The sequence below is a fragment of the Bos mutus genome, chromosome 5, assembly GCF_027580195.1.
Source record: "Bos mutus isolate GX-2022 chromosome 5, NWIPB_WYAK_1.1, whole genome shotgun sequence".
Lineage (NCBI taxonomy): Eukaryota > Metazoa > Chordata > Mammalia > Artiodactyla > Bovidae > Bos > Bos mutus.
The window spans coordinates 73,212,132-73,232,657 of record NC_091621.1 but is presented as its reverse complement, the minus strand read 5'-3'; the positions used below and the strand labels follow the sequence as shown (position 1 = coordinate 73,232,657).

Sequence of the window (20,526 nt, the reverse complement as noted above, 5' to 3'; positions counted from 1 at the left end):
ACCTTTCTTATCCCGATTTTGTGCTCATATGACCTTTTGTTCTCTCCATTAGTTACTTAGTTTCTTTGCAGCCACAGCAGGTCAGTCACTTGACACTGCAGACCTCCACCCAATGAAACAAAACTCATCTTTCCCAGGGTTCGTGAGGAGTTGGAGGAGGTAGAACTGACCCAGAAAGTGTTTCTGGCTGATCCCGCCAGCTGAGCTGAACCAGCCATTGAGCGGGACACCTGGCATGGAGAAAAAGAAAGCCACATATATATTTTTTTTAACATAGCTTTTCTGCATCAGCTTAACGGACAGAATGACACCTGACGTCAGATAACCTTGCATCTCATATAAGGAGATATTCAAGATTCAGCATCTAATTGGTGTTTGAACTTCAGAAAGTTTCCTTTTATATAGTGTCTGATGGCAGAGAAGATGTTAAAAAGCGTTTCTATTGGCTCGGAAGATGGCAGTGTCAGGGGATGGGATTATATGAACCCCTTTCTGCTGTAAGAGCCTCCATTAAGGGCCCAGAGGACTCCTCATGTAGTTTGGGGAAACTGAAGCTGTTACCCAAAGACAAGAGGATCAGAGAACCATGAACGGACACTACTTTCTCCAGGGACTTGTCTCTCTGCTCTTTAGCGTCCTATCGCGTGCTCAAGGTAAGTGTTCTTAAATTCAGTAGACACACTGGATTAGCTATAAGATTGTGGGACTGTAAGGACAATACCTTTCTATTTGTTGACCATTTGGTTTTGACCAAATGTGATCCTTAGTGACAGTAAGTGCTGATTTTTCTCCCTCGGGGCTCAGTTTTTCAAGTTAAGCAGTAATATGCTGCAGACATATAAATTCTATTCACAGACCTAACTCTGTGTTTTTAGCCCTCCCCAAGTACACCTAACAGCTCAGAAAATGTCTGACCACTTCTCAGTTTTCCTCTAATGGATTATGGCTGAGGGACTGCCTCTGTCTGGGTCTCTGATCTGTCCTTCCCATACTTTATATTACATCTCTCCCCACCAGTTCAGTATTTTGGATCTTTTAGACTGTGGACATGTGTGTGTGTGTGCACATGTGTGTTTATGTATGTATGCTTTAAGTGTATGCACATATGTGTGGACTTCCCGGTGGCTCAGTGATAAAGAATCTGCCTGGCAATGCAGGAGATGCAGGTTCGATCCCTGGGGTGGTAAGATCCCCTAAAGAAGGGAACAGCTATTCACTCTAGTGTTCTTGCCTAGGAAATACCATGGATAGAGGAGCCTGGTGGGTGTTCATGAGGTCACAAAGATTCAGACACGACTTAATAAATAAACAACAACATACATATGTGTGTGCATGTGTATGTGTCTGTATATGTGAGATAAGGGAATGGGTAAAGGTGAATTAGAAGAGTACGTATAGGCTAAATGTGTGAACAGAAATAAATCTGCCCAGTGGAAGTTGATTTTTTAGATAGGAGTCCATAGAACTTCCCTGGTGGCACAGATGGTAAAGAATCTGCCCACAGTGCAGTAACTTGGATTTGATCCCTGTGATGGGAAGATCCCCTGGAGTACGAAATGGCAACCCACTCCAGTATTTTTGACTGGAGAATTCCATGGACAGAGGAACCTGGTGGGCTACAGTCCATGGGGTTGCAAAGAGTTGGACATGACTAAATGACTAACACTTTCACTTTACTTTCCATAGAACTCATATAAGTTCTCTAAGCCAGACTGCTGGATTTGGTGGTAGCAATGGTAATGGTGGTGATGATATGTGTGTATGTATGTATGGTGAGGGCAAATATGGAAATCTTCCTTTCTGTGAGGAAAGCCCTCTCAGTAGAAATTGTAATCACACCTCTGGATAACGCTGCATTTGCATTCGAACTCTGAGTTTCTTTTTCTTCCCCCACAAACAACCCACAGTTCAGACGTTTTTCTGCTTTTCTGTAGTCTTTCCCTAGCATAGGATTCGGCAGGACTCTGTCTTCCTGCCTGTAATATTTTCCCTTCCTACCTCTTGGATCAGTGGTTCTCTAACCCCGCTGTGCAAAGGAAAAAAACTAACACCAAATGCAGGTGCCATCAATGGACTGATGCATTGAGGGCAGAAGAGGGATTTAGTCTTAGAGACTTGATGATCCCCACTGAGGCAGGTCAGTTTTTCCCTGTCTCAGTGGAGAGCACAAGCTTGTTCTGTGACATCTTAATGGGTCAGATATTTAGCAGGAACTCTGTGTTTGTGAACGTCCCTGTGGTGAATATTCTCACTTGTTGTTCGCACAGATGCTGTATGAAATTTGGTCTTCACTGTGCCCTTAAATCAGGAGAGTCCCAGATACCTGCTTTGAGTTCCTGAAATTAGAATGAGCTAGTCACATGCCTGGAAAGTCAGCTTTTCCAGGTTAGCCCTTGCTCCTGTCTGCTTTAGCAAAGGTCATCTCTCCATCCCTTCCTGATCCCACATTCCCTCCTTATTTCAAGCCCCACCCCCTCCTCCGCCCACCCTGTCAGAAGTCTCTGTCTCTCTTCTTTGGGAAACTCCACTCCTCCCCAAAGGAGCAAGAAGTTCTGCTCTTCATTCCCTTGTTATATTTCTTTCAACTTCTAGTTGGGGACTTCCCTGGCGTTAGATTTCGTCTTCCTAGGGGTTAAGATTTCATCTTCCAATGCAAGGGGTGCAGGTTCGATACCCAGTTGGGGAGTTAAGATCTCACATACCTCACAGCACCCGCCTTCCCCGCAAAAAAACCAGAACAACAGGAATATTGTAATAGATCCACATCAAAAAAAAAAAAAAATCTTAAAAAACCCTGCAAAACGAAACTTCCAGTTCCTTGGGTTTGGGACATATTATAATGGTGGTTGTCATTTTTTCAGGCTTTGCAGGCTGTTAAGAATAGAGGTAGACTCTCTGAATGAAATATAAAATTGGCTCTCTGATTCCCCTTTGGCCTCTCCAGATACAAGAACAATGAAGGAATTTCTCATTAGGCTAAGGAGAAATCACAGTTAACTCAAACAAGCATGTTTCCTCATAGAGAATGCTCTGTAGCATCATATTATTAAAGCACATATTCACACACTAAGGAACTCAGTTCACATGAGTTTGCCCCCATATACTTTGGTATGGGGGGCATAACTTTGGTATGATCATTCCAAAGAGCATTAAATATTTTCTGAGCTTGCACTTGTCTCTAAAGTACAAGGCAGGATATACCAGCTCCCTTTATATTCTTTCTGAACACAATCTCTGTATTAAATCTCAGTCCCTACACACACACACACACACACACACTCGATTGGATCATCAGTTCAGTTCAGTCGCTCAGTCATGTCTGAATCTTTGCGACCCCATGGACTGCAGAACGCCAAGCTTCCCTGTCCATCACCAGCTCCCGGAGCTTACTCAAACTCATGTCCATAGAGTTAGTGATGCCATCCAGCCGTCTCATCCTCTGTCATCTGCTTCTCCTCCCACCTTCAGTCTTTCCCAGCATCAGGGTCTTTTCCAGTTGGTCAGATTTTCTTATCATGTGGCCAAAGTATTGGAGCTTCAGCTTCAGCATCAGTCCTTTCAATGAATATTCAGAACTGATTTCCTTTAGGATGGACTGGTTGGATCTCCTTGCAGTCCAAGGGTCTCTCAAGAGTTTTCTCCAACACCACAGTTCAAAAGCATCAATTCTTCAGCACTCAGGTTTCTTCACAGTCCAACTCTCACATCCATACATGGCCACTGGAAAAACCATAGCCTTGACTAGACAGACCTTTGTTGGCAAAGTAATGTCTCTGCTTTTTAATATGCTCTCTAGGTTGGTCATAGCTTTTCTTCCAATATCATTTTATATCCACTTTCAAAATAATATATTTTAAATTTCTTTTTGTTCATTAAAATGTCTTCTATGCCATTTGGATGGTTGCCGGTATTTCAGTTATCCCATTCATTGAATCATAACTTATTTATCTAATCCTATTTATTGTACATTAATATTTTCAAATACAATGCTGTGATAAAGTTCTTATGAACATCTACATTGACTTAATAGAAAAGCCATTATTTTTTCCTCAAGATAGCCAATTTAAAGGCCTCCCTCTATATGTATTGCCTAATTGTCCAGCACAGTAGTTTTCAATATTCTCAGCAACATTAATGGAATTAAAAGAGTATTATTTTGGGGACTTCCTTGGTGGTCTAGTGGCTAAGACTGTATGCTCCCAATGCAGGGGACCTGGGTTCTAACCCTGGTCAGATAACTAGATCCCACAAGTAAGAATTTGCGTGCTGCAACTGAGACCCAGCACAATCAAATAAATAATTAATTAAAAAAAAGAGTATTATTTTCTTCATAGTCTTGACATAAGAGCATTCATCATTGTTTTTATCCACATAAACACTATATACAAAAGTTATCTTCTTTCCTATATTACTCTTTCAAGGTATCTTACATATCAATATTTTTCTCTAGAATGTTTTAAAACTTCTTATTTATTTATTTATAGGAACTCTCTATAAACAAACAACACTTCTTGTTTTTCTTACTTATTTTTGTAAATATTTCCCCCAGTTTTTGCATATATTTTTAAGGTTGTATATGTGTATAGGGGGTTATGTGATCAAATCTATAATGTTTTACTTTTTTCATTTCTGCCTTTAAAGCAGTGTTTCAAATGCCGTTCTTCATCTCAAAGCAACATCATCACCAGATAGGAATTACATTTTAGATATATGATATCTTAGCCCCATCACAAAATAAAAACACATTGTTTCATGATTTCATGGATATGATATCAAAAGTACAGGCAACAAAGCAAAAATAGACAAGTGGGGATATATCAAACTGAGAAGCTTCTGCAAACCAAAGGAAACATCAACAGAGTGAAAAGGCAAGCTAGCAAAAATGATATAAGGTTTTAATTTCCAAAAAATTAAGGAACTCCTGCAACTCAAGAAAAAAACCCCCAAACCTAATAACTCAATTAAAAAATTGACCAAGGGCTTGAATAGACATTTCTCTAAAGACATACAGATGGCCAATGGGTATATGAAAAAATGCTTGACATTGTCAATCATCAGAGAAATGTAAATCAAAACCACAAAGAGATACCATCTCACACATGTCAGAATGTGGGGAAGGAAATGGCAACCCACTCCAGTGTTCTTGCCTGGAGAATTCCAGGGACGGAGGAGCCTGGTGGGCTGCCGCCTATGGGGTCGCACAGAGTCGGACATGACCGAAGCAACTTAGCAGCAGCAGCAGCATGTCAGAATGACTTTTTTTTTTTTTTTAAAGACACTTAAGTGTTGGCAAGATTGTGGAGAAATTGACACTTTCTGTGTACTTATCCATGTTAAAGGTATAAATTGTATTAATAAAACTATGCAATCCTGGGATTAAATCTCTGGGCTTTCACTGTGATGGGTCCGGATTCAACCCTGACCTGGGAACTACGAGCCACAGAACAGCCAAAAATCAAACAAACAACAGCACAAAAACTATGACCAAAAAATCTGTATGATTCATAGTGATGTCCCTTTTCATTCTTGAAATTGTTAACTTTATTTTCTCTCTGCTCTTCTTAAGCGTTGCTCATTGTTCATCAATTTTCAATGAGCCATGTTTAAAGAGCTTTCTTCTATGTTTTCTAACTTATGCTTACCTTCTTTTCCATTAATTTTTGTTCCTTTTAAAATTAACCCCAACATTCTACATCCTTTAGACTTTCTCATCTCCTAGTTTTTTAATTGGAAGCTTACATTTTTTTCACTTTTCACAGTCTTTCCTCTTCTCTAAATCTGGTATATAAATTTCCCTTAGGCACTACTTGGATTTCATTAGAAGAATTTATTATCATATCATTATTTTGTGTTTATTATCATTATTATCAATCTTTATTATCATTATTTCACAATATTTTGTAAGTTTTAAATTTATTCCCAGATTCAGGGGTTTTTTTTGGAAGGGTGTTGCTGAATTTCCCCAAATAGGGATGGGTAACAACATTTTCTTATTAATTCTTAATTCTATTCCACTGTGGTCAGAGTAAATACTCTGTATGAATTCAAAGAGTAAAAGATTTTGTCCTATTATATGGTCATTTTGGTAAATGTTCCTAATGCATTTACAGTAATGTGAACTCTTGCATTGTTGGGTGCATTGCTCCATATGTTACTTAGTTAAATGTGCTGATTATGTTGTTGTACATCTACTGTATTCTTTGTTTTTTGTATGTTTGGTCTGTATGCTACTGAAAAAGATACAGTAATAATCCCAAATTTTGATTGTGATTTTGTCTATTTCTTCTTTTCAACCTGTCAAGTATATTTCAAAGCTATGTTCTGTTACCTTTCTTGAATTTTGTTGTCTATAATATCTTTTTAAGGGTGCATCTCATTATAATCATGAAAATTCCTTCTTTAATTCAATTAGTATATCTTGGCTTAAAGTCTACTTTCTGGGACATTGATATAGCTACTCCAGTTTTCTTACAGTTAGTACATTTTTTCCATCATTTTACTTTCAACCTTTCTTTGCTATCATAATATAAGGTGAGCATTATGTAATATGTGTCAATTTTGTTTTATCTTTATTTACTGTAAATGCAATTACTGATATTGATGTGTTGGTATCTACCATTTGCTTTTAAAAAAAATGATTTATTTATTTTAATTGGAGGCTGATTACTTTACAATATTGTAGTGGTTTTTGTCATATATTGACATGAATCAGCCATGGGTGTACATGTGTCCCCATCCTGAACCCCCCTCCCACCTCCCTCCCCAACCCCTCCCTCAGGGTTGTCCCAGTGCACCAGCTTTGAGTGCCCTGTTTCATGCATCAAACTTGAACTGGTGATCTATTTCACATACAGTAATATACATGTTTCATTGCTATTATCTTAAATCATCCAACCCTCACCTTCTCCCACAGGGTCCAAAAGTCTGTTCTTTATATCTGTGTCTCTTTTGCTGTCTTACATATAGGGTCATCATTACCATCTTTCTAAGTTCCATATATATGCCTTAATATACTGTACTGGTTTTTTTCTGTCTGACTTACTTCACTCTGTAAGTTTCATCCACCTAGTTAGAATTGATTCAAATGTATTCTTTTTAATGGCTGAGTAATATTCCAATGTGTATGTGTACCACAGCTTTCTTATCCATTTGTCTGCCAATGGACATCTAGGTTACTTCCATGTCCTGGGTGTTGTAAACAGTGCTATGATGAACATTGGGGTACATGTGTCTTTCAGTTCTGGTTTCCTTGGTGTGTATGCCCAGCAGTGGGATTGCTGTGTCATACGGCAGTTCTATTTCCAGTTTTTTAAGAAATCTCCACATTGTTCTCCATAGTGGCTGTACTAGTTTGCATTCCCACCAACAGGGTAAGACGGTTCCCTTTTCTCCATACATTCTCCAGCATTTATTGTTTGTAGACTTTTGGACAGCAGCCATTCTGACTGATGTGAGATGGTACCTCATTGTGGTTTTGATTTGTATTTCTCTGATAATGAGTGATGTGAGCATTTTTTCATGTGTTTGTTAGCCATCTGTATGTCTTCTTTGGAAAAATGTCTGTTTAGTTCTTTGGCTCATTTTTTGATTGGGTTGTTTACTTTTCTGGTATTGAGCTGCATGAGCTGCTTATATATTTTTGAGAGTAATTCTTTGTCAGTTGCTTCATTTGCTATTATTTCCCCCCATTCTGAAGGCTGTCTTTTCACCTTACTTATCATTTCCTTTGTTGTGTAAAAGCTTTTACGTTTAATTAGGTCCCATTTGTTTACTTTTCCTTTTATTTCCATTACTTAGGGAGGTGGGTCATAGAGGATCCTGCTGTGATTTATGTCGGAGAGTGTTTTGCCTATGTTTTCCTCTAGGAGTTTTACAGTTTCTGGTCTTATATTTAGGTCTTTAATTCATCATGAGTTTATTTTTGTGTATGGTGTTATAAAGTGTTCTAGTTTCATTGTTTTAGAGTTGGTTGACGAGTTTTCCCAGCACCACTTGTTAAAGAGATTGTCTTTTCTCCATTGTATATTCTTGCCTCCCTTGTCAAAGACAAGGTGTCCATAGGTGCATGGATTTATCTCTGGGCTTTCTACTTTGTTCCATTGATCTATATTTCTGTCTTTGTGCCAGTACCATACTGTCTTGATGACTGTACCTTTGTTCAGTTCGGTTCATTCACTCAGTTGTGTCCAACACTTTGCGACCCTCTGAACCACAGCACGCCAGGCCTCCCTGTCCATCACCAACTCCCAGAGTTTACTCAAATTCATGTCCATTGAGTCAGTGATACCATCCAACCATCTCATCCTCTGTTGTCCCCTTCTCCTACTGCCCTCAATCTTTCTCAGCATCAGGATCTTTTCAAATGAGTCAGTTCTTTGAATCAGGTGGCCAAATATTGGAGTTTCAGCTTCAACATCAGTCCTTCCAATGAACACCTAAGACTCATCTCCTTTAGGATGGACTGGTTGGGTCTCCTTGCAGTCCAAGGGACTCTCAAGAGTTTTCTCCAACACCACAGTTCAGAAGCATAAATTCTTCTGTGCTCAGCTTTCTTTTTTTTTTTTTATATTGAAAGTTGCTTTTATTTCTGTTCTTCTCTTGATGAACATTTTTGTTATTTACAATTTTGGATATTACAAAACAAAAAGCTGACATGAAGTTTCATAACAAGTGTTAGGGTGAAAATATGTTTACATGCCTCAGATGAATAAGCAGTCTAATGGTTGGATTATATTATAGTTGTCCACTTTAATTATTTAACTTTTTTTTAAAATTTTATTTTATTTTTAAACTTTACGTAATTGTATTAGTTTTGCCAAACATCAAAATGAATCTGCCACCGGTATACATGTGTTCCCCATCCTGAACCCTCCTCCCTCCTCCCTCCCCATACCATCCCTCTGGGTCATCCCAGTGCACTAGCCCCAAGCATCCAGTATCGTGCATCGAACCTGGACTGGCATCTCATTTCATACATGATATTTTACATGTTTCAATACCATTCTCCCAAATCTTCCCACCTTCTCCCTCTCCCACAGAGTCCATATCAGCTTTCTTTATAGTCCAACTCTCACATCCATACATGGCTACTGGAAAAACCATAGCCTTGACTAGACATACCTTTGTTGACAAAGTAATGTCTCTGCTTTTTAATATGCTGTCTAGGTTGGTCATAACTTTCCTTCCAAGGAGTAAGCGTCTTTAATTTCATGGCTGCAATCATCATCCGTAGTGATTTTGGAACCCCAAAAAATAAAGTCTGACACTGTTTCCACTGTTTCCCCATCTATTTCACATGAAGTGATGGGACCAGATAGCATGATCTTAGTTTTCTGAATGTTGAATTTTAAGCCAACTTTTTCACTCTCCTCTTTCACTTTCATCAAGAGGCTCTTTAGTTCTTTACTTTCTGCCATAAGGGTGGTGTCATCTGCATATCTGAGGTTATTGATATTTCTCCCAGCAATCTTGATTTCAGCTTGTGCTTCTTCCAGCCCAGTGTTCCTCATGATGTACTCTTCATATAAGTTAAATAAGCAAGGGGAGAATATACAGCCTTGACATACTCCTTTTCCTATTTGGAACCAGTCTGTTGTTTCATGTCCAGTTCTAACTGTTGCTTCCTGACCTGCATACAGGTTTCTCAAGAGGCAGGTCAGGTGGTCTGGTATTCCCATCTCTTTCAGAATTTTCCACAGTTTATTGTGATCTACACAGTCAAAGGCTTTGGCATAGTCAATAAAGCAGAAATAGATGATTTTCTGGAACTCTCTTGCTTTTTTGATGATCCAGCAGATGTTGGGAATTTGATCTCTGGTTCCTCTGCCTTTTTTAAATGCGGCTTGAACATCTGAAATTTCATAGTCCATGTACTGTTGAAGCCTGGCTTGGAGAATTTTGGGCATTACTTTACTAGTGTGTGAGATGAGTCAATTGTGTGGTAGTTTGAGCATTCTTTGGCATTGAATTTCTTTGGGATTGGAATGAAAATCGACTCTTTCCAGTCCTGTGGCCACTGCTGAGTTTTCCAAATTTGTTGACATATTGAATGCAGCACTTTCACAGCTCCATCTTTTAGGATTTGAAAGAGCTCAACTGGAACTCCATCACCTCCACTAGCTTTGTTCATAGTGATGCTTCCTAAGGCCCACTTGACTTCACATTCCAGGATGTCTGGCTCTAGGTGAGTGATCACACCATCATGATTATCTGGGTCGTGAAGATCTTTTTGTACCATTCTTCTGAGTATTCTTGCCATCTCTTCTTAATATCTTCTGCTTCTGTTAGGTCCCTACCATTTCTGTGTTTTATTGAGCCCATCTTTGCATGAAATGTTCCCTTGGTATCTCTAATTTTCTTGAAGAGATCTCTAGGCTTTTCCAGTCTATTGTTTCCTCTATTTCTTTGCATTGATCACTGAGGGAGGCTTTCTTATCTCTCCTTGCTATTCTTTGGAACTCTGCATTCAAATGGGTATATCTTCCTTTTCTCCTTTGCTTTTTGCTTCTCTTCTTTTCACAGCTATTTGTAAGGTCTTCTCAGACAGCCATTTTGGTTTTTTGCATTTCTTTTTCTTGGGGATGGTCTTGATCCCTGTCTCCTGTACAGTGTCATGAACCTCTGTCCATAGCTTTGTGGTATATTCTAAAGTCAGGCAGATTGATTCCTCCAGTTCCATTCTTCTTTCTCAAGAATGCTTTGGATATTCAAGGTTTTTTTTGTATTTCCATATAAATTGTGAAATTATTTGTTCTACCAATACCATTGGTAGGTTGATAGGGATTGCATTGAATATATAGATTGCTTTGGGTAGTATACTCATTTCACTATATTGATTCTTCTGATCAATGAACATGGTATATTTCTCTATCTATTTGTGTCATCTTTGATTTCTTTCATCATTATTTTATAGTTTTCTATATATAGGTCTTTTGTTTCTTTAGGTAGATTTATTCTGAAGTATTTTATTATTTCATTGCAATGGTGAATGGATTTTTTTCCTTAATTTCCCTGTTTTCTTAATTGATCAACCTGCTTTATGTTCCCTTTTCTCTCCTTTTATTTCTTCCTTTAGTATTAAATAAATCTGTTATTATTTCAGATTTTCCTTTTTCCTTTTGATTTTCAGCAGCTTTACTAGGAGTGGGCGTTTTCATACTCGTCCATTTATTTTTTTTGGAAAATTATCTATCATTATGTCTTCAAATATGACTTCTGTAGTTCTGTCTCTAGATCTCTTTTCCCTCTTCTCCTCCTCTTTCTTCTGTTTCTCATCTCTCATCTTTAGGACTCCTCTGAAAGAGGTGAAAGTGAAGTCACTCAGTCGTCTCTGCCTCTTTGCGACCCCATGGATTGTAGCCTACCAGGCTTCTCCATCCATGGGATTTTCTAGGCAAGAGTACTGGAGTGGGTTGCCATTTCCTTCTCCAGGGGATCTTCCTGACCCAAGGATTGAACCCGGGTCTCCTGCATTGCAGGCAGACGCTTTTACCATCTGAGCTATCAGGGAACACATTAGGACTCCTCTGGCAGAAAGTGAAGAGGAACTGAAAAGCCCCTTGATGAAAGTGAAAGAGGAGAGTGAAAAAGTTGGCTTAAAGCTCAACATTCAGAAAACGAAGATCATGGCATCTGGTCCCATCACTTCATGGGAAATAGATGGGGAAACAGTGGGAACAGTGTCAGACTTTATCTTTTTGGGCTCCAAAATCACTGCAGATGGTGACTGCAGCCATGAAATTAAAGACGCTTACTTCTTGGAAGAAAAGTTATGACCAACCTAGATAGCATATTCAAAAGCAGAGACATTACTTTGCCAACAAAGCTCCGTTTAGTCAAGGCTATGGTTTTTCCAGTGGTCATGTATGGATGCAAGAGTTGGACTGTGAAGAAAGCTGAGCGGTGAAGAATTGATGCTTTTGAATTGTGGTGTTGGAGAAGACTCTTGAGAGTCCCTTGGACTGCAAGGAGATCCAACCAGTCCATTCTAAAGGAGATCAGTGCTGGGTGTTCTTTGGAAGGAATGATGCTAAAGCTGAAACTCCAGTACTTTGGCCACCTCATGCGAAGTGTTGACTCATTGGAAAAGATTCTGATGCTGGGAAGGATTGTGGGCAAGAAGAAAAGGGGACAACAGAGGATGAGATGCCTGGATGGCATCACCGACCCGATGGACGTGAGTCTGAGTGAACTCCGGGAGTTGGTGATGGACAGGGAGGCCTGGCATGCTGTAATTCATGGGGTCGCAAAGAGTCAGAACTTATTCATCACTTTTTTAAGGTTGGCACTGGTTCCCTTGATATTTTTATTTATTAATGATTATTTGGTATTTTTTCATCTTTTTATTCTGTCCTCTCTTTTCCCCTAAATACATTGATCATAGTTAAAATCTTTATCTGCCAAGTCCAACATTTCTATCATGTGTGTCTCTGCATTCTCTTATCTCTTTTTTTCACTTTGGTCATTTGTCGTGTTATCCTAGCTTGTCAAATGTCATGTTATTTTTTATTGAATGCTATAAATTATATATGAAAAAGTAAGATACTCCTGATACATTTTCTAACACCTGAAAGGATTTACCCTTTGTTTTGCTAGGCAGGTAGGGGGAAGGGTGTATATCACTCAAACATCTAAATATAACCTAAAACTGAGCTGTAATAAGTGTGGGTTGCAGTTTTGGTAGCACCCAGTCCACCTCTGATTTTTCTGTCCCTGTGACAGGGGATTTCAGAGATTTCAGTTCAGAGCCTGGATTCTTTGGCAGCTCAGTACCCAAGAGAATGAGAAAGACTCTGCTTTCCAAGTCTTTTTATATAGTTCTTTAGCCTCCTGTCCTTCACAGCTTATATACTGGGCAGATATTTGAGGAGAAAACATGCTGTGTGAGAGAGGCTCTCAAGACTCTAATTTTGTGTCTCCAGCACCAGGTAACTCCCAAATTATGCTGGCTTCCTGTCACAACAGTAGTCCTCTGCTTGCCCAAGCCCAGATTCTGAATCATTAAATTATGCAATGAAATGACAAATTCCCACAGATAAAAAGAAGCTATAGATCCTGGACTAACATTGAAATAATCTCCACTCTTTAGAATTTTAGCATATTTAGTCCATGTTGTGTTAACAAATGTCAAATACATTTACGGTTTTGTAAAAAACATTTCCCAGCTTTTCAAGTTGTATCCAGCAAGACCCAGCAAGACACATTGGCCAGCTGTGAACTCCCCCATTCTCTCTGGCAGTGGAAAATTTTAGGGTTAATTCTCTACTTCATTATTTACTTAAAGTGCAGCACTGATAGACATTATTTAACCTTTCTTTACATCACTTTTATATATAAAAGGAGAGAAGAATACACTGAGTCTGTTAATGTTATTTGTTCAAGGGCTTTCAGAACAGGAATATAACTTATTTCTGCTCAGTGATAGAACCAGAAGGGCTTCACCAGTGGCTCAGTGGTAAAGAATCCACCTGCAATGCAGGAGACTCTGGTTAGATTGCTGGGTCAGGATGATCCCCTGGAGGAGGGCATGGCAACCCACTCCAGTATTCTTGCCTGGAGAATCCTATAGAGAGAGGAGCCTGGCAGGCTACAGTTCATAGTGTCTTAAAGAGTCAGACATGACTGAACCGACTAAGCACACATACACACTATTTCCCCCTCAAGATCACATAACTCCAAAATTTGAATAACAGAGATTCTTGACACAAAGTCTAAGAAAGGGTTGTATGGTTAGGGGAGCAGAAGAACATTCTCCGATTCCCAATGGAATCTGGCCAATGTCAATCAATGTTACCTGACATCATCTCTCATGCAAAGTTGTTCAATCAACTCAAAGAGATCACATTTTTTGAAAGTAAGTATCCAGATCTGAAGTCTGAAGCTTAGAACCACAAATGAAATATTCTGGGGTAAACCAAGATATCACAGAATCCATTTGTTTTTCAGTTCTGAATGACTGTACCAAGGAGAAGGATTCTAATGGTAGAGGATTCATGATTGCTATCTGAGGCATCTGATAAGGCCAGTTCCTGACTCCACTCCCTTTAATCAACCCCTTTAACTCTTAGGTCAACGGCATCAAAATGTGTGTGCTTTGAAAGGAATCCATCCAGCTGCCAGCTCATTCCTGTGACTCTGAACTCATTTAACTGCTCCGGGTAGAGAGACTAACATTTCCTGTAAATCTTTCTCTAATGCTGTGCAGAACTCTACAGATCAGAATGTTAACTCTGATAGGACCTTGTACCACCTTCTGTCTCAGACTACTCACTAGAGTGTTTTCAACTTAATATTTCCTGTTTTATTTTCTTCCTATTTTTCAACCTTATTATTCTCTTGCCACTGGTATAAAAAACCAGACCCAGCTGCTGCCCCATTGCAATGACTCCGTGTCTGAATCAGCAGGGTCTGCAGCCTCAGAGGAGAGCGCCCCCTACTGCTCAGGTGGGGGTCCCACAGGACAGAAAACCCTTCCCAACCCCTGGTGTCCCATTTCTCTCTGCTCAGACAGCAGACAGATCCGCCTGGTGGACGGAGGTGGTCGCTGCTCTGGGAGAGTGGAGATCCTTGACCAGGGCTCCTGGGGCACCATCTGTGATGACGGCTGGGACCTGGACGATGCCCGCGTGGTGTGCAGGCAGCTGGGCTGTGGAGAAGCCCTGGACGCCACTGTCTCTTCCTCCTTCGGGACGGGATCAGGGCCCATCTGGCTGGATGAAGTGAACTGCAGAGGAGAGGAGTCCCAAGTGTGGAGGTGCCCTTCCCGGGGCTGGGGGAAGCACTACTGTGATCATAGTGAGGATGCAGGAGTCATCTGCTCAGGTATGTGCCAGGGTCCAGCCCTGGCTGATACAGGGTATTTGAAGGAGAGACGGCTTAGGCTACCTATTTATTTATTTATTCATCAAAGATATAAAGAGTAATAGAATGAGGATAGCTCAGTAGGAAAATTCAGTGGAGAAAAGAAGCTGAATAGCTTGGTTTACGCGGAAGATCAATATAACCTGTGACACCAGGTTAGCTCTGACCACGGAGGCCGCAGGTGCCCTCTCGAATAGCGGAAGGTGCTCCACCTTAGACACCTTCTCAAGTGGGTCTTAGAAGCCCAGGCAAATAAATGGTGGCAGAGGATATTCGCGCTCCAGATGGAGACTCAGCTGGAAATTGAGGGGAAGAATGACATGGGGAGACCAAGCTTTGGTGAGCAAGGCCCGTAGCTTTATTTTCAGCAGGGGCTTATATACCCTAAGTTACACATAGAGGATAATAGGGGATGCAAAGTCAGCAGTCTTTGATCCTTATCAAAAACCAGGGTTTCATTCCTGCAAATTTATCGTATACAAATGGTTTAGGTGATTTACATCATCTTCTGGCCAGAAGGCCTATTAACATTTTATGACTCTTGACAAAGACTTATCAACAAAGACTTATTTTCTCTAAGAGTAATTATTTTAAGGTTTGGCGCCATCTTCTGAAGATAAAATTACATTCCTATAGGGCTGATGTGTAATGGGTTTACAACAAAGGAAAGAATTTATTACCTTAAGGGTCTAAAGTTACTAACACCAAGGCCACTACTTATTTTTTCTACATACCAACTATATTAATTAATACACATTCAAGGATACAATTCAGGGGATGTGGAAACTTGGCAACAAACATTGGCTCATCAATGAAGTCTTTTACTAGTTTTATTCTGACAGTTTCTAACTCTCTGAGAGGCTCTAAGCTATTTGAATATCTCTGTGCCTCTCGAGGGTGGGAGACTGTAAACAATCATATGCATAGCTGTAGGTGTGCGGGTAAACTTGTCAGGCGAGTTAGAGAGCCATCTGAGGGGTTTGGATTTAAACACTCCTAGTTGCCCAGGAACTTTATTAATTGGAGCTGTAAGTTAACTCTTTGACAGAGAGAGTGAGATGGTGGTGGGGACAGCCCGCAGTAAAGTCAGAGGTGAGAGCACAAAGCAATAAAGTAGGCAGACTCTGGTTTTTTGGGGGTAGATGCTCGAGAATATCGGGTGGGGGGGCGGGACTCCCGAGGCTCGATCCCGCCTTTGCGAATGCTGAGCCTCCTTCCTCATGACCTTTGTCACGAGTGGAATGTCTCTCACTGGCTCCCAGCAGGTATGATCAGTTTATTGCCCACCAGCTGGGAGAATGGAAAGTTCCAAGAAAGCTGGTGTCTGATCAGAGGGACAATAAGGGATGGGTGGGCTAGAGAGGACTGAGACAACTACCCATCTTCCCTGAGTGCCCTGTAGCTGTGAGCAATGAGCTTCATACACTTTCCTTTTACAAGTCTCTGCTATTCTTTTCTTTTCCAGTGGTCTTACCTGACACTAAAATAGCTTTATTTATTATCCCAGTTAAAATAAATCCTCATAATTTTTTTTTTTTCATAATTCACTTTTTGTAAGAGTGAAACATTTACTAACAGCCACATACACACTCTCTTTGCACAGGAAGGCTATAAGAGGCAGGGACAAAAATTAGGATGTACTTTCCTGGGTGGAGTTGTTTCTATACAAACAGTGTGAGACATTATTTTGCACTAGGTTAGTAAGAGTGGGGGCTACTCCTACTATAGGAGGATATCATTTACATGTATAGAGGGTATCCCTACAAGGGTTATCATTTAACAGATCAGAGATTCTTATGGATTTGTGCCAGATTTCAAGTTTCCTTTGCAAATTTAGACATAAATGTTCATAGTTCTTTGATGGTAGAGAATTGTTGATGAAATGCTCTGACTCATATATTCTTCCATTGTTACTAGAAAGGTCTCTCTCTCCAATTTTTCCTTTAAAATATCTGTATAAATGAAACTTTTGAGGAACACTTAGCCATGTACTGACAGGTCAAAGGTGGAGGCAATAAAACTTGAATTTCTGTTTTATGATAAGAGATTATATAGTTTATACTTGATGACTTCAATGATATAAGAGAATTGCATTTGGGGGCTTATTTGGAAAAAGTGGACAAATATAATTTTTGAAGAAGGTGGAAAAGGTTTTATAGTAGCTGGGAGGAAGGAGAATGGCAATGGGAGCTGATGAAGGTAACTGTGAGGTTCTCTGAGCAGCACTGAGGCACCAGGTGTGGTGTGAAGAATGTTGCATGTGCCTAAGGACACAGGATGTGTACACAGAAAGAGACTAGACAAGGATATGTCTTTACTATATTTAATATCTTTACTCACATCAGCCTTCTATTTAATAGTTTTCTTGGAATATTCCCACACTTATTCTTCCATGTAAATTTTAAAATCAAGTATAAAATAAAAATGACACATTATATCTCAGAAGTCTCTATCTTGATATGTATAAGACTTTATTGATTATTCAGCATATGTTTGAATATTTCACATGTATCAGGGTATATAAAACAGAATACAAGAAGTACTCCTTTCTTATTCTTTCTAAATTTTTAATCTCATAGAATTAATAAAACAATATCAATAACCTCATATATGCAGATGACACCACCCTAATGGCAGAAAGTAAAGAGGAACAGAGGAGAGCCTCTTGATGAAAGTGGAAGAGAAGAGTGAAAAAGCTGGCTTGAAACTCCACATTCAAAAAACTAATATCATGGCATCCAGTCCCATCACTTCATGGCAAAAAGATAAGGAAAAAATGAAAACAGAGACAGACTTTATTTTCTTGGGCTCCAAAATCACTGCAGATAGTGACTGCAGTCATGAAATTAAAAGATGCTTGCTCCTTGGAAGGAAAGTTATGACAAACCTAGATAGTATATTAAAAGCAGAGACATTAATTTGTGACAAAGGTCCATACCATATAGTCAAAGTTATGTTTTTTTCCAGTAGTTATGTGTGGACATGAGAGTTGGATCATAAAGAAGGCTGAGCACTGAAGAATTGATGCTTTTGAATGGTGGTGTTGGAGAAGACTCTTGAGAGTCCCTTGGACAGCAAGGAGATCAAATCAGTCAATCCTAAAGGAAATCAGCCCTGAATAACTCATTGGAAGGATGTATGCTGAAGCTGAAGCTCCAATACTTTGGCCACAAGAAGTTCCTCCACAAGAAGAACTGACTCACTGGAAAAGACCCTGAGGCTGGGAAAGGTGGAAGATGGGAGGAGAAGGGGACTTCAGAGGATGAGATGGTTGGATGGCATCACTGACTCAATGGGCATGAGTTTGAGTAAACTCCGGGAGATAGTGAAGGACAGGGAAGCCTGGTGTGCTGCAGTCCATGGAGTCACGAAGAGTCTGACACAACTGAGTGACTGAGCAACAAAAACAACCAGTTAAATAAAAATGCTTTAATTAGAATGTGTAGCCTGTGACCAAACTCCCAGCCAGAGGACTAAGGGTCCTAACCTGGGCCTCTCTGTTCAGTTCAGTCACTCAGTTGTGTCTGACTCTTTGCGACCCCATGAATTGTAGCACACCAGGCCTCCCTGTCCATCACCAAAGTCCATACCCCACGTCCAAGGTAAGAGAAACCCAAGTAAGACGGTAGGTGTTGCGAGAGGCATCAGAGGGCAGACACACAAACCATAATCACAGAAAGCTAGTCAATCTAATCACATGGACCACAGCCTTGTCTAACTCAATGAAACTAAGCCATGCCATGTGGGGCCACACAGAAGGGCGGGTCATGGTGAAGAGGTCTGACATAATGTGATCCACTGGAGAAGGGAATCGCAAACCACTTCAGTATTCTTGCCTTGAGAACCCCATGAATAGTATGAAAAGGCAAAATGATAGGATACTGAAAGAGGAACTCCCCAGGTCAATAGGTGCCCAATATGCTACTGGAGATCAGTGGAGAAATAACTCTAGAAAGAATGAAGGGATGGAGCCAAAGCAAAAACAGTACCTAGTTGTGGATGTGACTGGTGATAGAAGCAAGGTCTGATGCTGTAAAGAGCAATATTGTATAGGAACCCAGAATGTTAGGTCCATGAATCAAGGCAAATTGGAAGTGGTCAAACAGGAGATGGCAAGATTGAACATCGATATTCTAGGAATCAGCAAACTAAAATGGACTGGGATGGGTGAATTTAACTCAGATGACCATTATATATACTACTGTGGGCAGGAATCCCTTAGAAGAAATGGAGTAGCCATCATGGTCAACAAAAGAGTCCGAAAAGCAGTACTTGGATGCAATCTCAAAAACGACAGAATGATCTCTGTTCATTTCCAAGGCAAACCGTTCAATATCACGGTGATGCAAGCCTATGCCCCAACCAGTAATGCTGAAGAAGCTGAAGTTGAATGGTTCTATAAGACCCCCAAGACCTTTTAGAACTAACACCCCAAAAAGATCCTTTTCACTATAGGGACTGGAATGCAAAAGTAGGAAGTCAAGAAACACCTGGGGTAACAGGCAAATTTGGCCTTGGAATACGGAATGAAGCAGGTCAAAGGCTAATAGAGTTTTGCCAAGAGAATGCACTGGTCATAGCAAACACCCTCTTCCAACAACACAAGAGAAGACTCTACACATGGACATCAGCAGATGGTCAACACCGAAATCAGACTGATTATATTCTTTGTAGCCAAAGATGGAGAAGCTCTATACAGTCAGCAAAAACAAAACTGGGAGCTGACTGTGGCTCAGATCATGAACTCCTTATTGCCAAATTCAGACTTGAATTGAAGAAAGTACCAAAACCACTAGACCATTCAGGTATGACCTAAATAAAATCCCTTATGATTATACAGTGGAAGTGAGAAATAGATTTAAGGGACTAGATCTAATAGACAGAGTACCTGATAAACTATGGACGGAGGTTCGTGACATTGTACAGGAGACAGGGATCGAGACCATCCCCATGGAAAACAATGCAAAAAAGCAAAATGGATATCTAGGGAGGCCTTACAAATAGCTGTGAAAAGAAGAGAAGTGAAAAGCAAAGGAGAAAAGGAAAGATATAAGCATCTGAATGCAGAGTTCCAAAGAATAGGAAGGAGAAATAAGAAAGCCTTCCTCAGCCATCAATGCAAAGAAATAGAGGAAAACAACAGCATGGGAAAGACTAGAGACCTTTTCAAGAATATTAGAGATACCAAGGGAACACTTAATGCAAAGATGGGCTTGAAAAGGACAGAAATGGTATGGGCCATTTCTTAACATTAAGCAGAAAATGTTAAGAAGAGGTGGCAAGAATACACAGAACTATACAAAAAAGATCTTCATGACCAAGATAATCACGATGGTGTGATCATTCACCTAGAGCCAGACATCCTGGAATGTGAAGTCAAGTGGGCCTTAGGAAGCATCACTACGAACAAAGCTAGTGGAGGTGATGGAATTCCAATTGAGCTAGTTCAAATCCTGAAAGATGATGCTGTGAAAGTGCTGCCCTCAATATGCCAGCAAATTTGGAAACTCAGCAGTGGCCACAGGACTGGAAAGAGTCAGTTTTCATTCCAATCCCAAAGAAAGGCAATGCCAAAGAATGCTCAAACTACCACACAATTGCACTCATCTCACACGCTAGTAAAGTAATGCTCAAAATTCTCCAAGCCAGGCTTCAGCAATATGTGAA

At 40.1% G+C, this 20,526-nt stretch overlaps 1 protein-coding gene across 1 annotated transcript in view; it reads left to right on the top strand.

The window, feature by feature from the left end:
* Nucleotides 1–14,291: 14,291 nt before the first annotated feature.
* LOC102267745 (antigen WC1.1) overlaps nucleotides 14,292–20,526 on the top strand; it is a gene marked incomplete at its 5' end in the record, with an annotated part of 32,660 nt that continues 26,425 nt past the window's right edge. The window contains 1 exon segment of the mRNA XM_070370129.1: nucleotides 14,292–14,820. Within this exon segment, the coding sequence (XP_070226230.1) occupies nucleotides 14,292–14,820 (529 nt within the window).